At 42.0% G+C, this 16,515-nt stretch overlaps 1 protein-coding gene across 7 annotated transcripts in view; it reads right to left on the bottom strand.

Annotated features, from left to right (window-relative positions):
• Slc12a8 (solute carrier family 12 member 8) overlaps positions 1–16,515 on the bottom strand; it is a 166,020-nt gene that overhangs the window by 13,865 nt on the left and 135,640 nt on the right. For 3 of the 7 annotated variants that reach the window (XM_078044055.1, XM_078044057.1, XM_078044056.1), the window contains 4 exons: positions 15,392–15,489; positions 14,779–14,896; positions 13,552–13,612; positions 1,387–1,748 (listed from right to left, as the gene is read on the bottom strand). In XM_078044055.1, coding sequence (XP_077900181.1) covers positions 1,499–1,748; positions 13,552–13,612; positions 14,779–14,896; positions 15,392–15,489 — 527 coding nt within the window. In that variant the 3' untranslated portion in view covers positions 1,387–1,498. Of the gene's footprint in view, positions 1–1,386; positions 1,749–7,133; positions 7,613–13,551; positions 13,613–14,778; positions 14,897–15,391; positions 15,490–16,515 lie in introns of those variants that run through there. The other 4 variants (XM_005338873.4, XM_078044058.1, XR_013436846.1 and 1 more) reach the window with 4 other exon arrangements.

The following is a 16,515-nucleotide window of genomic DNA, read 5'->3' as shown; positions in this document are numbered from 1 at the left end:
ATTCATTGAGGTGAATGAATGGGAGTGGGGACCCACCATCCTCCACTCAGCCCAGGGCATTAGAGCTAGGGAACAGGGAGAGGATGCCAGCCTTGATGCTGTGGGATGGGCTGCATTCCCAGGAACACAGTCAGCTGGGGACCCCTGATGCTCATGGGTCTTTCTTGCCATCTGCTCTTTTACCTGAATAGGACCTTCTCCCTAAAAAGAGTATCTCATCAAGGCCTGGGGGCTTAAGCCTCAAAAAGACACACTGGCATCCATTTCTGCTTATGAGCCTTCCTGAAGGAGTCCAGGTACACCTCCAAGATTCAGGGTGCTGAACAAGGGCTTAGCGAGTAGATATCTGCAATTCCCCTGCCCACAGAGTAGCACAAACAGTGTAGAAAAGCTGCGGCACGGGCAACCGCCCAGCTGATCCTTGCTTCCTGGGTATCCCCAAGGAAGGAAGGCACAATAAAGACAGGGTGAGGGGACCAAGGCACAGGAGTGTGTTGTTGGCTCTAGAGTAGGCCTTGGTTCAAAAGAACTGGAGAGTGGGGTTGATGTTTTAGTGTTTAGGAAACATTCCCCAGGCTCTGGGAGGGCAGGGCAGGGAGAAGGCTGAGCTAAACAGTGCTATAGGGAAGCGGACAGATGAATTTTATAGGCCAAGGGCCTGCCTTGTAAGGAGGGCAGGGGCAAGCTGGCTCTGATTTGGACATGTCGCAGATCTCCTGCTGTTGGCTAGTGAAGGTGTCCTGCTACGTCTGTGGCTCACAAGATGTATCATGGCCTCCTGGAACAGCAGGACTCTGTTCTGCTCTGAAATGTGCCAAGAAGCGCAGCAGATTTCCTATTCTGTTTTTGTGATTTTCTCTTTCTGTGTTGCCCACAGAGGCATGGAATAAACAGGGGTGGCTCTTAAAACACTGCCCTCTGCCACTTCTTTATTTTCTTTTTAAAAAGTTGTCTTATTTTACTTAGTACTCACAGCTCCATGCGCTGGCAGGTAGGGATTATAATTCTCATTTTACAGAGAGGAAAATCAAGGCTCAGAAAGGTTAAGAAAGCTGCCCAACTGGGCGTGGTAGCACACGCCTGTAATCCCAGCGGCTCAGGAGGTGCAAGCAGGAGGATGGCAAGTTCAAAGCCAGCCTCAGCAATTTAGCAAGACACTAAGAAACTCAGTGAGACCCTGACTCTAAATAACATACAAAAAAGGGCTGAAGATGTGGCTCAGTGGTTGAGCACCCCTTAATTTTTCAATCCCCAGTACAAAAAAAGAAAGAAAGAAAGAAAGAAACCTGCCCCAGGTCACAGAGCTAGTAAGTGGAAGAGCTATTTTCTTCCCAGAATGCCATGAATTTGCAACATTAACCTTCTTCTCAAGTAAGCCCACTTAAAAGCAAGAGGTAGGAAAAAGGGTTGATAGGCTGAGGGCAAGCTTGCGCTCTCTGGTATAGCTCCTTCTGCCTCCTTTGTCTTTGTTGGATTAATTCCCTTGGTTTCACATCTTCTAACCAAGCTGGTTCTGAACCCACTTCTTCCAGGAAGACTTCCTCACCTGTCTCCTGGGCACTTGTGAGTTCATCTTGCAGAGTACGGCTTGGCTGTGTGCTGAATGCTCTGATCTTATGCTCCCACCATTTCTTGTGTGCAGCTCCACAGTCTCCCACCAGCTCAGCCCCCAAGGCCGGTGTGGCAGGCAGAATAGTCCTCCCTCAAAGGTGGCTGGGTCTTCATCTTCAGAATCTATAAATATGCAACTGATATGGCAAAGAGACTGTTCAGACGTCATTAAGGATTTTGAGATGGGGAGATTGCGCTGAATTACCAGTTGGGCCCAATCTAAGCACAAGGGCCCCTAAAAGCAGCAGAAGAAGACAGGTGAGTTGGAGGAGGAGCTATGATGGAGGAGCAGAGGTGGTACTGAATGTGATTGCTGGCTTTGAAGATGGACAGGCCATGACCAACAAATACAGGTGGGCTCTAGAAGCTGGAAAAATCAAGGAGATGGATCCTCTCCTAGAGCCTCCAGAAGGTACACAGCCCTGCGGATGCCTTGATTTTGACTCAGTAAGAAACATTTTGGACTTTTGGCCTCCGAACTATAAGAGTATATATGTATTGTTTTAAGGCACTGGATTTCTGATAATTTGTTACAACGGCAATAGAAAAGTAATATTTTAGGACTGTATGTTCTATTCCTGTCCTTCCTAGCTCCATATCCCTGCTCACATTCCACTGCCACAAGCTACTGGTACCGTTGGTGCTCGACAGACAGTGGGGTTCTGAGAACTTCAAATGACTGGCCCCTGACCCTCCAGAGGTTTGGGCTGCCCCTTAGCAGAATAGTCCTCCCTCTCCCACTACTGTCTTATCTCAACAGTGGAAAGCTCCCAGCTGGCCCACTTTCCACCCTCCCCATGTAGCAAGGAGGAGCAGAAATAGCCATGCATGTATCCAGAAAAGTTCACTGGAAGCTGGACTTTTCCAGAGCTTAGATCATGAAGTTTTTTTTTTTTTTTTTTTTTAATGGAGGAAGCCAATCTGGCCAGAATTTAAGCCAAATTTATAGGTGGACAGGGCCCTGAGTTGAAAGGTAATGCATGTGTGGTCACCACATGATCTTTGTCCATCTGTTACTAGGTGACAAGGCAGGCTGGTCATTCTCTCTTGGTTCCAGCTCCCTATCTAAGGGATTTGGGGGAAGTGGATTCTTAGATTCAAGAGGAAGAATGTTAGACACTAGAGTCTTATTGCAACCTGTTGACTCCAATTGCCTTCTATACTAAAGCTCTTAATAAGTTTTCCTATTATTAATACATAAACTGGAACCTTCTTTCCCATCCTTAAATACACTCCCTCAATCAGAAACCTGGACAGAAGTAAGAATAATGAAATCTTAAACCTTAAACTCCACACTGACTTAATAACAGTTTGTGCAGGATGCACCAAATTGTATAGGTTAGAGAACTTGTTAGCATGACTCCCAGAGACATTTGAGAAAATGACCCCTGTTCTGATTCCCAGTTTTGAGTGCAAGGTGGGGATATGGGCTTTGCTCACCCTGAGAGACTGAGGGTGGGGATTAGGGAATACATTTATACCTAAGTGGCCTGTGATCACATTTTTACATAATAAAACTCTGAGACTGATGAGAATGTACCTGGTTCAGGTGAGGTGGTTTCAGGTACCTACTCATGAAGTTATGTATACAGTTGTTCCAGACATGAATAAATTGATTGGTGAACCAACAGATGGATGGAGGAATTAATAGGTCAATGTGTGAGTGAAGGAGGAGTAAATGGGTGGATCAATGGGTGAGCAAGCAGGTAGGTAGATGGATCACTGATGGATCACTCAATAGATGACTTGGCTGGAAGGGAGACATTGATGGTCCCAGAAGAAGATCTGATACAATCCACTCTTATTCAGATATTATTACCCACAGTAGTAGACTTCTTGGTGAAACTCTATTTTTAGTACTGGGGATTGAACCCAGAAGAAATTTGCCACTGAGCAAATTTCACTTATTTTTTATTTGGAGACAGGGTCTTTCTAAGTTGCCCAAGCTGGTTCTTAAACTTGCCATCTTCCTGCCTCAGCCACTCAGGTTCACCCAGCTTCTTGGTGAAACTTTGAGGCCAGGAATCTGCCCCTCTGCCTCTTAGAAAACAATGCTGGTCTCACTGGCCTATAGATTGTGTTGACATTTTCTTTTTAGGCATCCTTTAGATATATAAACCCTATCTGCATGACCCAGTGACATGAATGCTTTGTTTTTCTGATGACCTGAACTTACTATTGACCTTTGTGAATACCAAGTCCTGTCTGCCCCACTTGTCTCTGGGGCTGAAGCTACTTGTTCCATCTCAGCTGCCAGCATGACAACTAATTCTGAGTGACTTCTAGCCAGTTTCTGCTTGCTGCAGAATGGCTAGGCACTCTCATGTGTACCAATCCCAATACCCTCAGGGTTAACCTTTGATTATGGAAAACAGGACCAGTAAATTGGGACCCCTTCCTAACTCTGGAAGAGGTCTTGAGACAGGTATTCCTATAGTCTCTCAGAAGGGTCTTCAAGAGTAAGCACATGATCCTACATTGCATCATTCCCTACCTTGATTCTCTTTTCAGTCACTCTTGCTTCCCTAGATGCGCTCTGCAACAAAGTGGTAGCTTATAAACATCTGTCTTCTGAGGCACTCAGGCCAGGATCAGATTAATATTACTATTTACACAATCCAGTTTCGATTAAGCACAAGATGCTTGGACCTCTTTAGAGGTTTAGCCTGTTGATCATCTGCCCTATACACAACAGGCTGTGAGCTCTTCATTTTGGTATCCTCAACACTGAGTATCAGGTTTGAATTTTTTACCACATCCCCATTCTTCTCTTATTGTTTTTCATAAAATTAACCATGTTGGACAGGTGCTCTTCATGGATACTTGAATCTTCTGCTGTGTGTTCAGCTTTGATAGCACCTCTTTCAAATTCTCCTGGTGTTCAAACTCAGTAGCATCTTTTTCAGAAGGGTGACTTTTTAAGTTGGTGGTGCAGCATTCAAAAAGGCAAAGAGAAGATTCAGTAGTGTCCTCTGTGGTACACTGAAAATGGTCCCCAAGGATACCCAATGTAGAGTTCCCTGGACTCTGTGAATGTTTTCTCATTTGGCAAAGATGTGATTAACTTAAAGGTCTGGAGATGAGGACTGGCCTGGATTCTTTGATAGTTCTTAATACAATCACACACATCCTTATAAGACAGAGGCGAGGCAGACTTCACAAACACAGAGAAGTCAATGCAACCATGGAGCAAAGAGACATTTGAAGATGTTAGCAATGAAGATTGGAGTGATGTGGCCACAAATTCAGGAATGCTGGCATCAACCACCAGAAGCTGGAAGGGCCACAGAACAAATCCCCCCAGACCCTCTAGAGGCAACTCAGCCTTGCTCAATATGTGATTTCAGCTCAGTGAGACTGATTTCAGGGAAAGAGGACCAGGAGATAAATTCTGACCCCTTCCTATCTGGAAGCAGGTCTCAGGACAGGTGTTCCTACAATCTCTTCTGAGTCCTTAAGAATAAGCATTCGGATACACTCTCCAGCAAAATGGTAGCTTATAAAAGTCCTTGCTGGGGAACTCAGGCCAAGACCTGATTCACATTACTATTTACACAGTCTAGTTTGATTTTAGACATCTGTCCTCTAGAGCTGTAAGAGAACACATTTCTGTTGCTTGTAGGCTACCTCATCTGTGTAATCAAAGTCTGCTTTCTTTAAATTGTTTCTAATTGTGATCAGGAATCTGACATTTTACCAAAGATATATTTTGTGAACAGAAACATAAAAAAAAGCCTATCTTTCAGAGAGAAGGTTAAGATCTAGCTGGCCCCTCACCATGATCCTTCTAACCCTCACCCACTCTAAGCCCTTCCATCCAACACATCAGTGTGTTTCTTTTCCTTTTTTCCCTTCATAGGTTTTTATTGGTGCGTTATAATTATACATAATGTGAGATTCATTGTTATATATTCATACATGCATAGGACATAACAATATAATTTGGTCAATGTCATTCTCCAGTATTTCTCCTTTTCCTCTTCTCCTCCCCCTCGCCCCCCATCCCTTTCTTCTACTCTACTGATCTCACCTCTATTTTCATGAGATTTCTGCCCTACACACACACACACACACACACACACACACACACACACACACACCTCTTTTTCTTCTCTAGCTTCCACATATAAGAAATCCACAATCCTTGACATTCTTAGTTTGACTTATTTCGCTTCACATAATGGTCTCTAATTCCACCCATTTTCCTGCAAATGACATAATTTTGTTTTTCTTTATGGGTGATAAAATATATGTGTTTTCTTACAGCTCTAGAGGACAGATGTCTAAAATCAAACTAGACTGTGTAAATTTTCTTTATCCGTTCATCCACTGATGGACACCTAGGCTGGTTCCGTAACTTGGCTATTGTCAACTGTGCTGCTATAAACATAGGTATGCATGTATCACTACAGTATACTGATTTTAATTCTTTAGGATGAATATCAAGGAATGATATAGCTGGGTAATATGGTTGGTCCACTCCTAATCTTTTGAGAAACCTCCATAATGAATGTCAGTGTTTTCCAAAATGTGGTCCAAAGACTGCCCACATTGAATCACCTACAGCACTTTGTTAAAGATGTAAAGCCCATGAAACCACCCCAAATGATAAAAGGCCTAAGGTGAGGTACAGGCATCTGTTGCCTGAACAAGCAAACCAGGTGATGCTTCTTAGCACACCAATTTTTGAGAAGCTCCAATATCAAAGAACCAGAAGTGAGCCAACAGTTCTTCCCTCCGTGGCTCAGTGTTGAAACCGCTGATCCTGGGCCAGGTCCGAACTTATCAGGGGAAGCCACTGCTGGGCTCCCAGAGATAGATGCTTGTGATGAATGCCAGGCTGAGCTTTTAAAGCATCCATGAGTCCTGTCCCCTCTGCCATTCATTCCACAAAGACAATTGCATAGGTGCTCAGAGAGTCAGGGACTATAAATATTTTTGAGAATAGGAGTTGACATTAGGCAACTCATAGAAGTTTAATTTTTAACTAAAAAGACCTTCATCAAACAATAATAGCTTATAAATACTCTGTGATTCTACTTTTGGGAACGTATCCTACAGATTGCTTTATGATGGTACATAAGTAGAGGATTATTCACTGCAGAACTCACTGTAACAGCAAAAGATCAGGCAGAGTGAAAATGCCCATCACTGTGGAGTTGGTGAAATAAATTATGGAAACATCCACACAATGAAAAATAATGAGGAAACTGTAAGTATTGATATGGAAATGTCTCCGAGTTAGATTGTTAAGGGAAAAAAAAAAAGCAAGGTGCAGAACATGTGTATAATAAGATACCTTGTGTACAGAAAGGGAATGATAAAAATCCACATTCCTATTTGCTTGAATATTTATAAAGAATTGCAGAAATGTGTATGAGAACTGCAGTTATCTCAGTGCCAGGGGATGGGAACTGAGCAGACAGGAAACAATATGGGAAGACACCTTTCGCTCTCTATATATACTTTGGGATTCAGAACCATGTGAGTGTATTAAGTATTCAAAAAATTAATACAATAAATTAAAAATATGCATTTATTGTGGCCCTTGGAACAAGCAATCTGGTTTTGTTCTCCACACTTGATCATCTTGCTATCACCTGAAAGTCCTGGTGTCCCAGTAGAGCTCTCCAGGTTGGGTGCCGCACAGTGGAGGGCACTGCCATTCCTACTGTTCCTGTGGGTAAGGCTGGTGCTCCAGACCAGAATGCAATCCAAAGTAGCAGCAGGAGGTCAGGCAGGCCTTGGGTCTCCTATCAGGGAGAAGCAGCTCCACGAATTTCTCTTTGGGTCCACTGAGCCCAGCGAAACTCTAGGAGAGGAAGGGTCCCAGCGCGGCTCCTAGTACAGAGGCATCAGCTGTTCCTGACTCATGAGGGAGGAGTGGTGGTAGCGATCTCGAGTGGCAAAGTCTGTGTTCTCCTGGGTGAGCTGAGTCATCTCCATGTCAACCCTAGCCAGGGATGGTGCCAAAATGATCTGCTCCTGGGACCGCAAGCTCCTTCAGTGAGAGACACAGAGGACAGTAAGGAGGATGGAGAAGCAGAGAGGGAGTAGCAGAGACAACTCTACTCTGGACAGATGTATTTGTAAACCGAAGCAGGAGGATTGCAAGTTCAAAACCAGTCTCCAGCTGGGCACAGTGGCACACGCCTGTAATCCCAGCAGCTTGGGAGGCTGAGACAGGAGAATCGCAAGTTCAAAGCCAGCCTCAGCAATAGCGAGGCACTAAGCAACTCAGTGAGACTCCGTCTCTAAATAAAAACACACACAAAATAGGGCTGATGATGTAGCTCAGTGGCTAAGTGTCTTTGAGTTCAGTCCCCAGTATATCCCCCCTGCAAAAAGATATATATATAAACAGTCTCAGCAACTTAGAGAGGTTCTGAGCAACTCAGAAATACCCTGTCTCAAAATAAAATATAAAAAAGGGCTGGCTCACAATAGGCACTGGGGGAGGTAGCAGGGGAAGTTCACTGATTGGACCAGAGAGAGAAGTGGGAAGGGAGGGGAGGATGGGAACAGGAAAGACAGTAGAATAAATCAGATATAACTTTCCCATGTTCATATATGAATACACGATCAGTGTAACTCCACATGGCATACAACCACAAAAATGGGAAGTTATACTCCCTGTACGTATGTTATGTCAAAATACATTCTACTGTCACGCATAACTAAAAAGAACAAACATAAAATTAAAAAAGGTCAACTCAAAGTGGATCAAAGACTTAGAAATTAAACCAGAGACCCTGCATCTAATAGAAAAAAAAGTAGGCACTAATCTTCACCATGTCGAATTAGGCCCCAACTTCCTTAATAAGATTCCTGTAGTTCAAGAATTAAAAATCAAGAATCAATAAATGGAATGAACTCAAACTAAAAAGTTTCTTCTCAGCAAAAGAAACAATCTGTGAGGTGAACAGAGAGCCTACATCTTAGGAGCAAATTTTTATCCCTCACACATCAGATAGAGCACTAATCTCCAGGTTATATAAAGAACTCAAAACGCTAAACACCAAAAAAACAAATAACCCAATCAATAAATGAGCCAAGGACCTGAACAGACAGACACTTCTCAGAAGATGATGTTCAATCAATCAAAAAAATATGGAAAAATGTTCATTTTCACTAGCAATTAGAGAAATGCAAATCAAAACTAAGATATCATCTAACTCCAGTCAGAATGCAGCTATTATGCATACAAACAACAATAAGTATTGCCAAGGATGTGGGGAAAAAGGTACACTCATACACTGCTGGTGGGACTGCAAATTGATGCAACAGCCAATAGGAAAGCAGTATGGAGATTCTTTGGAAAACCTGAAATGGAACCACCATTTGACCCAGCTATCCCTCTCCTCAGTCTATACCCAAAGGACTTAAAAACAGCAGAGTACAGGGACACAGCCACAATTCACAATAGCTAAACTGTGTAACTAACCTAGATGTCCTTCAGTAGATGAATGGATTTAAAAATGTGGCATATATACACAATGGAATATGACTCGCAATAGAAGAGAATGAAATCATAGCATTTGCAGGTAAATGGAAGGAGTTACAGAAGATAATGCTAAGTGAAGTTGGCCAATCCCCCCCAAAAAATGCCGAATGTTTTCTCTGATATAAGGAGGCTGTTTCATAGTGGGGTAGAGAGGGGGAGCATGGGAGGAATAGATGAACTCTGGATAGGGCAGAGGGGTGGGAGGAGAAGGGAGGGGGCAAGGGGTTAGAAATGATGTTGGAATGTGATGGGCATCATTATCTAAACAACAGGCATGAAGACACGAATTGATGTGAATATTCTTTGTATACAACCAGAAAAAAAAAATAAGTGGATGATGAGTTGGAGCCCAGAAAGTTCATGTGATAAGACAGTGGCTAATACAAAGAGACTTCCTGGTACTTAAATAGAACTGGGAGTTGGGGGCAGACTGTATGCTTGCATTTCTCTCACTAGCTATCTCTGTGTACAGTGGGTTAGATTCAGCAAAACAATTCAAGCTGTTATGTTAAAATCATCATATAATTTGGATTTTGTTGATACTGAAGTTTTGTCCATATTTAACTTTTATAAGCTTGGTTTTTCTACCTAACTATAATCTGCACATATTAAATAAACTGAGTCAGTAATGGGAAAAAATATAAATTTGAAAAGTGGGGGACTGGGGATGTGACTTAATGGTTAAGTACCTCCTGGGTTCAATCTTTGGTACAATAAATAAATAAATAAATAAATTGGTCGTGCTAATGTTTAGCATGTATCTAAATGTTCAAAACACAATTTTGCTTTTTTTGTTTGTGTAATTGTAGTGCTGGGGATCAAACCCAGGGCCTTGTGCATGCTAGCCAAGTGCTCTCTCTGAGCTACACCCCAGCCCAAAGTATTGACCGCTATGTGTTCAATAGTGAACTCAAAGTATGAGAAATAGTGTACCCAAGGGGAGAGAGAGAAAGATTGATTTACTCTTCTTAAGTAGAAAAGCGTAAAATCTGAAGGGAGACCACCCATAAAGAGAGTTTTCCTCTTACAAATAGTGTTGTGTTGGGTCTCTATAGCTTTTCTTTTGCCCCCCCCTTTTTTTTTAAATCAAATGAAATAATGGAATGGATAATTGAAAAGAGTGTGAAGAAATACCTTCTCTTTGATTTACTGGATAGAAAGTTGAATGAGGCATGATTTCCAGAGAGCTAAGGTTTGCATAGCTAACAGCTAAGAGGTAAACTACAGAAGCTTTTGACACCAAGTGCACTCCAAACAAAGAGCAAGTCCCAATATAGATTCCATTGTCACTACAGTCTCTGCATCCAGTTACAGTTGGAATAAACCGGTAAAGAAAAAGGTTAGAGATACCCAAAGAAAGTGCTAGAAACAGAAGGAAATTAAGGAAAGCCCAGACTGGCAGCCAGCGCAGCTGCAGAAGGCAGATCTGGTCACAATTCCCTCCCTAATCAATTCAGTGGCCACAGGAAGCCTCTTTATGTCAACACACCTCCATTTTCTTACCTTTCCAGGTTGTTTGCAGTTCCTACAGATCTTAAGTCTTCACTGAGAACCAGCTACTTTACTATTAGTAAGGTTCAATTGTTTAAATCAGGAATATATTTGAAAGTTGTAAAAAGATAGGAATCTAGTGTCATCAATCTATGGAACTTAAGCAATGACTTCAACTGACTCTGTAAAATGTCCAGCTCTAAGAAGATCAGATCACATGACTACAGCATTATTTGTAGAGAACACATTTGAATAACATAGATTGAGAGCTCCTGAAAGCTGGATAACATTTACAAAGGTTGATTCTTCAAAAAGTAAGATCAGTGGGGCTGGGGTTGTGGCTCAGCGGTAGAGCACTCAACTAGCTATGAGAGGTTTTGGGTTCAATCCTCAGCACCACATAAAAATAAATAAAATAAAAGGTGCTGTGTCTACCTACACTTAAAAAATATTTAAAAAAAAAATAAGATTAGGAAGTGACAAAATGCCACACCAGTCAATCAACAGAAGTAGTTTTGCTGATGCAACTTTTTTTTTTTTTTTGGCTAACACTCTTTTAATCTTTTCTTTCTTTTTCTTTTTTTAATAGGTGAAGCCATTGTACTCTTTTGAATCCACGGAAATAATATACAATACTTTGCTCTTTAGAATGGCTGGACAGTTGCTAAGGCTTCAGGAAAGAGAGCTTTCTGGAGGCCAGGCTAACTTCACCTAGTAACGGGAGCTGTAGGTGTAACAGAGACATTACACCCAAATCCTTCTACTCAAACATTATTTTTCTTCTTTGACTTTGAAGGACATTTGGGGATATAGTGGGGAGGCCTCAAAACCACAAAACAGAAAACTCAGCTACCAATTTCTATTTTAAATAAGTCACCATTTCTTGGTCCTTTTCCCTCCTGAATAACCACAATATATGGCCCAGCATCCTCCATGAGCCCAACAGCTCTGACTTAGCTGAGCCTCACCACCCACTTCACTAGCCCTGGCACCAAGATGGCTATGAATCCTGAACTGTCCTTTTCTAGATCAATCTCTTTCTAATACATCATTCTTCCTACACAGGGCTACAGTGACCTTCAAGGTAAAATCCCAAGAATTTGGGGAATCACCAACAAGTAGTGACCTCCCACGACCATCCTTAGGCATTAAAACTGGAAATGACCTAAAATATTCTTGTAAATCAGACCACATCAAAATGTCATCACCCACACACCAACCACAGCTCAAGAACGTGTAGGCCACTTCCACACAGAATCCATTTCCACTTCTACTCTACTTGTCCTCAGGACCAAGTTGCAGAGATCAGTATGGGGATGCATGAGCTGAGTCACCCAGCCTTGTGCCTCAGACTGGATGAGAGGAAGACAGGCCGCCCACCCTTCCTGGAGCCCCACACAGGACATAGACACCCATGCAGATGACGGGGCATCTCCTCAACACACTCCACCCTCTGTTCCTCCCTCAGAGTTGACCCCCTCCCTGTTGGTTTTTAAAGTGCTGCTTCTTTTTCTTCACCCAAGCTCCAGCATCAAGGTTTCATTTCCTCTGCCAATGTGAACAGATCGGTAGTGCTGGCTAAGAGCTGTCCTGGGAGGGATTCTGGGAAATGAGGAGTGATGGTCTAATGAGTACGGGTGTCAGTTTATGAAGATAAAAAAATTCTGGAGTTGGGTTGTGATGGTGGTTACATGACAACGTGAGTGAACTTAACACCACTGAATGGTACATTTAAAAATGGTTAAGAAGGTAAAGTCTTTCTTATGTGTATTTTACCACAATAAAAACAGGAAGTTGGGAAATTCTAAAGTTACACATCATTGGGCATGGAAGGTGGGAATCCTGGCAAATGCAAACCATATATCAAAAGCTTTCAAAAACAAACCAACCCACGCCAGGTGTGGTGGCACAAACCTGTAATCCCAGCAGCTTAGGAGACTGAGGCAGGAAGATTGTGAGTTCAAAGCCAGCCTCAGTAATTTAGCAAGGCCTTAAGTAACTTAGTGAGACTCTGACTCAAAATAAAACTAAAAAGGGCTGTGGATGTGGCTCAGTGGTTAAACACTCTAGGCTCAATCCCTGGTACCAAAAACCAAACCAAACCAAACAAACAAACCAAAAAACCACAAAATGAAACCTAGTAAACACTTGGTTGGGTGGGTTCTGCCTAGATTTTCCCAGTCTGCAGCTTTGGCCCCTCACTGATATTAAAAGAGGATGGAACAGTGGGATGATTCCCCAGAATCCTGAGGTTTTAAAAGGTGAGAAAGTGTCTGCACTACAGAGTGGAGGGGAAGGAGAAAGATTAGGGCCAAGGGACAGTGCACTCTCAACCTTGTGCATGTTAGACAGCATTCTGACACTGATCTACACTGATCAGGGCCATGTGGAACCTTACCTTCTCTCTGAAGCCTTCTCATGTGTCTCAGGAAAGTTGATTCCCTTCCCTGGGTATCTCTATCTGAATGTGGAGGTCCTACAGCAATTCTCCAGGATCCCTACTTTATTCTGAGATTGTCACCAACACAGTGACGTGAGCTATCTCTGACCGGAGAGAGAGAGGAACAGGAGTTCTACTTTCACATTTCCTTTCGCTTTAATCTTCTGTATGCTTAGGTGCTGATGCTAATGTCCTAAACCATGAACTCACTGAGAGTAGCTCTCCTGACTTGCCATCCCAGCAATCAGAATCTAAACAACCCTCCTGTGCATAATGACTGAGGATAAGAAGGGAAGAGGACATGAAATGGGGAAGCTTCTGATGAGCTGAAGCTGGGGACTGGTGTGGTGCAGGGCAGTGAGGAGAAAGGTGAGCCTCCTGGAGGCTCTCAGGGATCAGGTTTCCACATTGCAGTTCAGTGCAGCCAGGAATGGGATCACTTAGCACTTCCCAGGACCCAGGGACACTCATCTATCCTGGTACCAGTCCCAAAATTGGCACAGACCTGCAGGAGGGCATCAGAAGAGATCGTATCCATCGGAAAAAACTGAAGTTGGAGGCTAATCCTGCAGGGAAGACAGACATATAAATATTTATGAAGCTTCTACATAGGCATCTAGAGTTGCATTTTAATCATGTGAATGTGCACCTCACACACACACACACACACACACACACACACACACACACACACACACCATAAGCACAGTTTCCCCCTCTTTGTTGTAATACTGCCTAAGGCAGCCTATTAAGGACTTTGTACCGATACGTAGCTTCCAAATTTTTTTTCTAAATTATACTTCTGTCTTAGGAGTTCAATAGTTTGTATAATGCTTTTACTATTATCCATATTATTAATTTTTAATAATATTTTTAGATTCACACTAACATGTGTTGAATGCATGCTATGAAATCTCCCCACAAGACCACACACTCTTTGAGAGTAGGGAACATGTTTCTGTCATCCTTGCAACACTCAGAGGATCTGGCCCTTGTGAAGTTTTCAGCAGGCATTAAGCGAATCACACAGCTCAACGTGTAGAAATGTTAGAACTGAGGCAGGAAGTGAGACTGCTATTAATACTGGCCAAATAATTCTGATATTAAATACACTGATTTGAATAGGAGTTCTTGATTCTTTTTTTTTACTACTAGAACTTTATACCTCTATACTTGTACGTTGTAGTTGAGTTCATCTCCCAAAATCTCATACATACATGGAAATCAATTTCAGTTCATCATCCCCCCTTTTTCCTTCCCATTCACCCTCCTCCCCGACTCTCCTTTCTCTACTTGACTTCCTTTTGCTTGTCTATTTATTTCTATATGGTTATCAATCTTTTTTAAAAACCCATCCTTTCTTTGGTGTAGGTTTACAAAAAATATCTCACATAATAAATTTTATATAACTTTGGAAAAACAAATCAACCATAATTTTAGAAAATGTTTTTTTAAAATTATATATAGATACATAGTGGGAAATTGATTAATTAGATCATGTTCATTATAGGAGCAGGAAGTTAGCATTATTTTAAGAGGCTTACATTAGAATCTTGGTTAATGTCAACAGTATGCAGTTGATAATATGTTTACTCTGTATCATTTAGGGTTCTTAAGATTAAAGGAAGCATAAATTTTATATTTATGCTAAAATCAGAAATAGCAAAGAGAAGATTCCTAATATACTTAACAAATCAGTACATATTGTCAGAAGTCAGAAAGTAAAAATTACCAAGGTGAAGCCCTGGACTGGCATGGCCGATGTAGAGGTACACGATGGCAGCCACACCAATGTTAGCCAGGGTATAGACCCACTGGATCACAAACACGATGAGAAGGGACCCAACTGCCTATAGGAACAGTTGGAAGACAAGTTACCTAACAGTTTTCCATATGGTAAGCAAGTCAAGGGCATGAGAAACATTAGTCTCTCTCATCAACTGATCACTGCCAAAGTCTGAACAACTGAAGTTCACTCATAATTCAAGAAACCTCACTTAAGTACATATTTGGGATAACAAATACCTCTGAAATTATTTAATCAAAATTATTCACAAACAGGTATCCTATCCTAGTTCCTTGTCCCATTCCTCCTCACAAGCAACATGTTTGTATGAACCCAATGTAACCCAGAGGTTATCAGGTATAATTATTTAGTAAGTAAATAATTGATTAAATAAGTGATCCATTAAATGTAAATCTTGCCAAATGTAGTCTCATCTAAATTTCAATACAGAAAGCAATTAAATCACTTTGCTCCTAATTAGCCCTTTTCCTCCTCAAATCACACATCCTCCTCCTGAATTATTTTTCAAGATAATTGAGATCAAGATGAAGTTACTCACCCCTAACAGGGAGACCCAGGGGTTGCACATGCGGGTGTAGAAAGTAGTTGGTCTCCTCTGGATTTCTTGTTCCTGAAGTCTGGGCTTCAGGGAGAAGTCTAATAAATAAATTAGCCAAATCCTTGATTACAAATTTGCTACCCAACATTTTTATACTCTGCTGTATTTATATATAAGCAAATATGCCTAAGTTCCTCTACCCCAATGTTATAGCTCAGCCTAAAGACAACTCCTATCACTTGCTCTTGGAAAAGGGAATAAGAAAGGGTTAGTGGCCTCCTATCCACCAAGGATCTGATAGGAAAGGGAAGGGAGGGACAGAGTAGAAATGGAAGCTTCCCTGAAACCCACTGCATATCCATTCAGATTTGCCATCTGGGGAAATGGAAGTTCACATCTCCCCTGGTATTCTTGGCCCTTAGATGTGACCACCTGCACAGATGGGTTGGGTTGGCTTTTGTCTACTGCAAGAGTGTTTTTGCTATCTTCTGACTCTGAAGGTAAGCTCAGGTCAGCCTAATCTCAGGTTTAGACAAGAAGATGAAGAAGGAGAAAGAGGAAGGGAGAATGGCTCCTTTGATTCCCTCTTCTGGTGGTTGAGGGGACTGAGGGGGAAAAGGGTCTGGTCATAAATACATGTATGGTCCCATTTCATCCTCCAAGGAGTTCAGGCACCCTGGGGTTTCTCAAAAACATGCCATGTATTATGTAGTTCTGCCTTCCTCATATACCTGGTTCCAGAAATGATCAATTTAATCATGAAAATGCATATAGATTGTTTAGCAAGATGGTCTAACCACCATGAATGCTGCAATGGTGATTTCAAACAAATGATATGTTGGATTAACTTTGCTGTATATTTATACTGTGAGAAATAGAAAGTCCAGTGGTTCATTTTCAGAATATAGTCTTTAGTCTTAATTGGGATAGAAAAGTCAATTGTAGCCATTTTAACTACAGCCCTTCCCTGTGCCCACCCCAATTTTCAAGTTAGCCAATTGCATAGATTGTAGCCCTGAGCTCCTCCTATCAGAGCAAGGGGAAGTGCTGTGTTAGGGATAAAAACAGGCAGACTTCCTGCCCAAGTGTGTTTGTTTGCCAGACTTTGTTTAGTAGCACACCCT

This window comes from Ictidomys tridecemlineatus, chromosome 3 (genome assembly GCF_052094955.1).
Source record: "Ictidomys tridecemlineatus isolate mIctTri1 chromosome 3, mIctTri1.hap1, whole genome shotgun sequence".
NCBI lineage: Eukaryota > Metazoa > Chordata > Mammalia > Rodentia > Sciuridae > Ictidomys > Ictidomys tridecemlineatus.
Note: the sequence above shows the minus strand (reverse complement) of the source record. Positions and strands in the feature narration are given on the sequence as shown.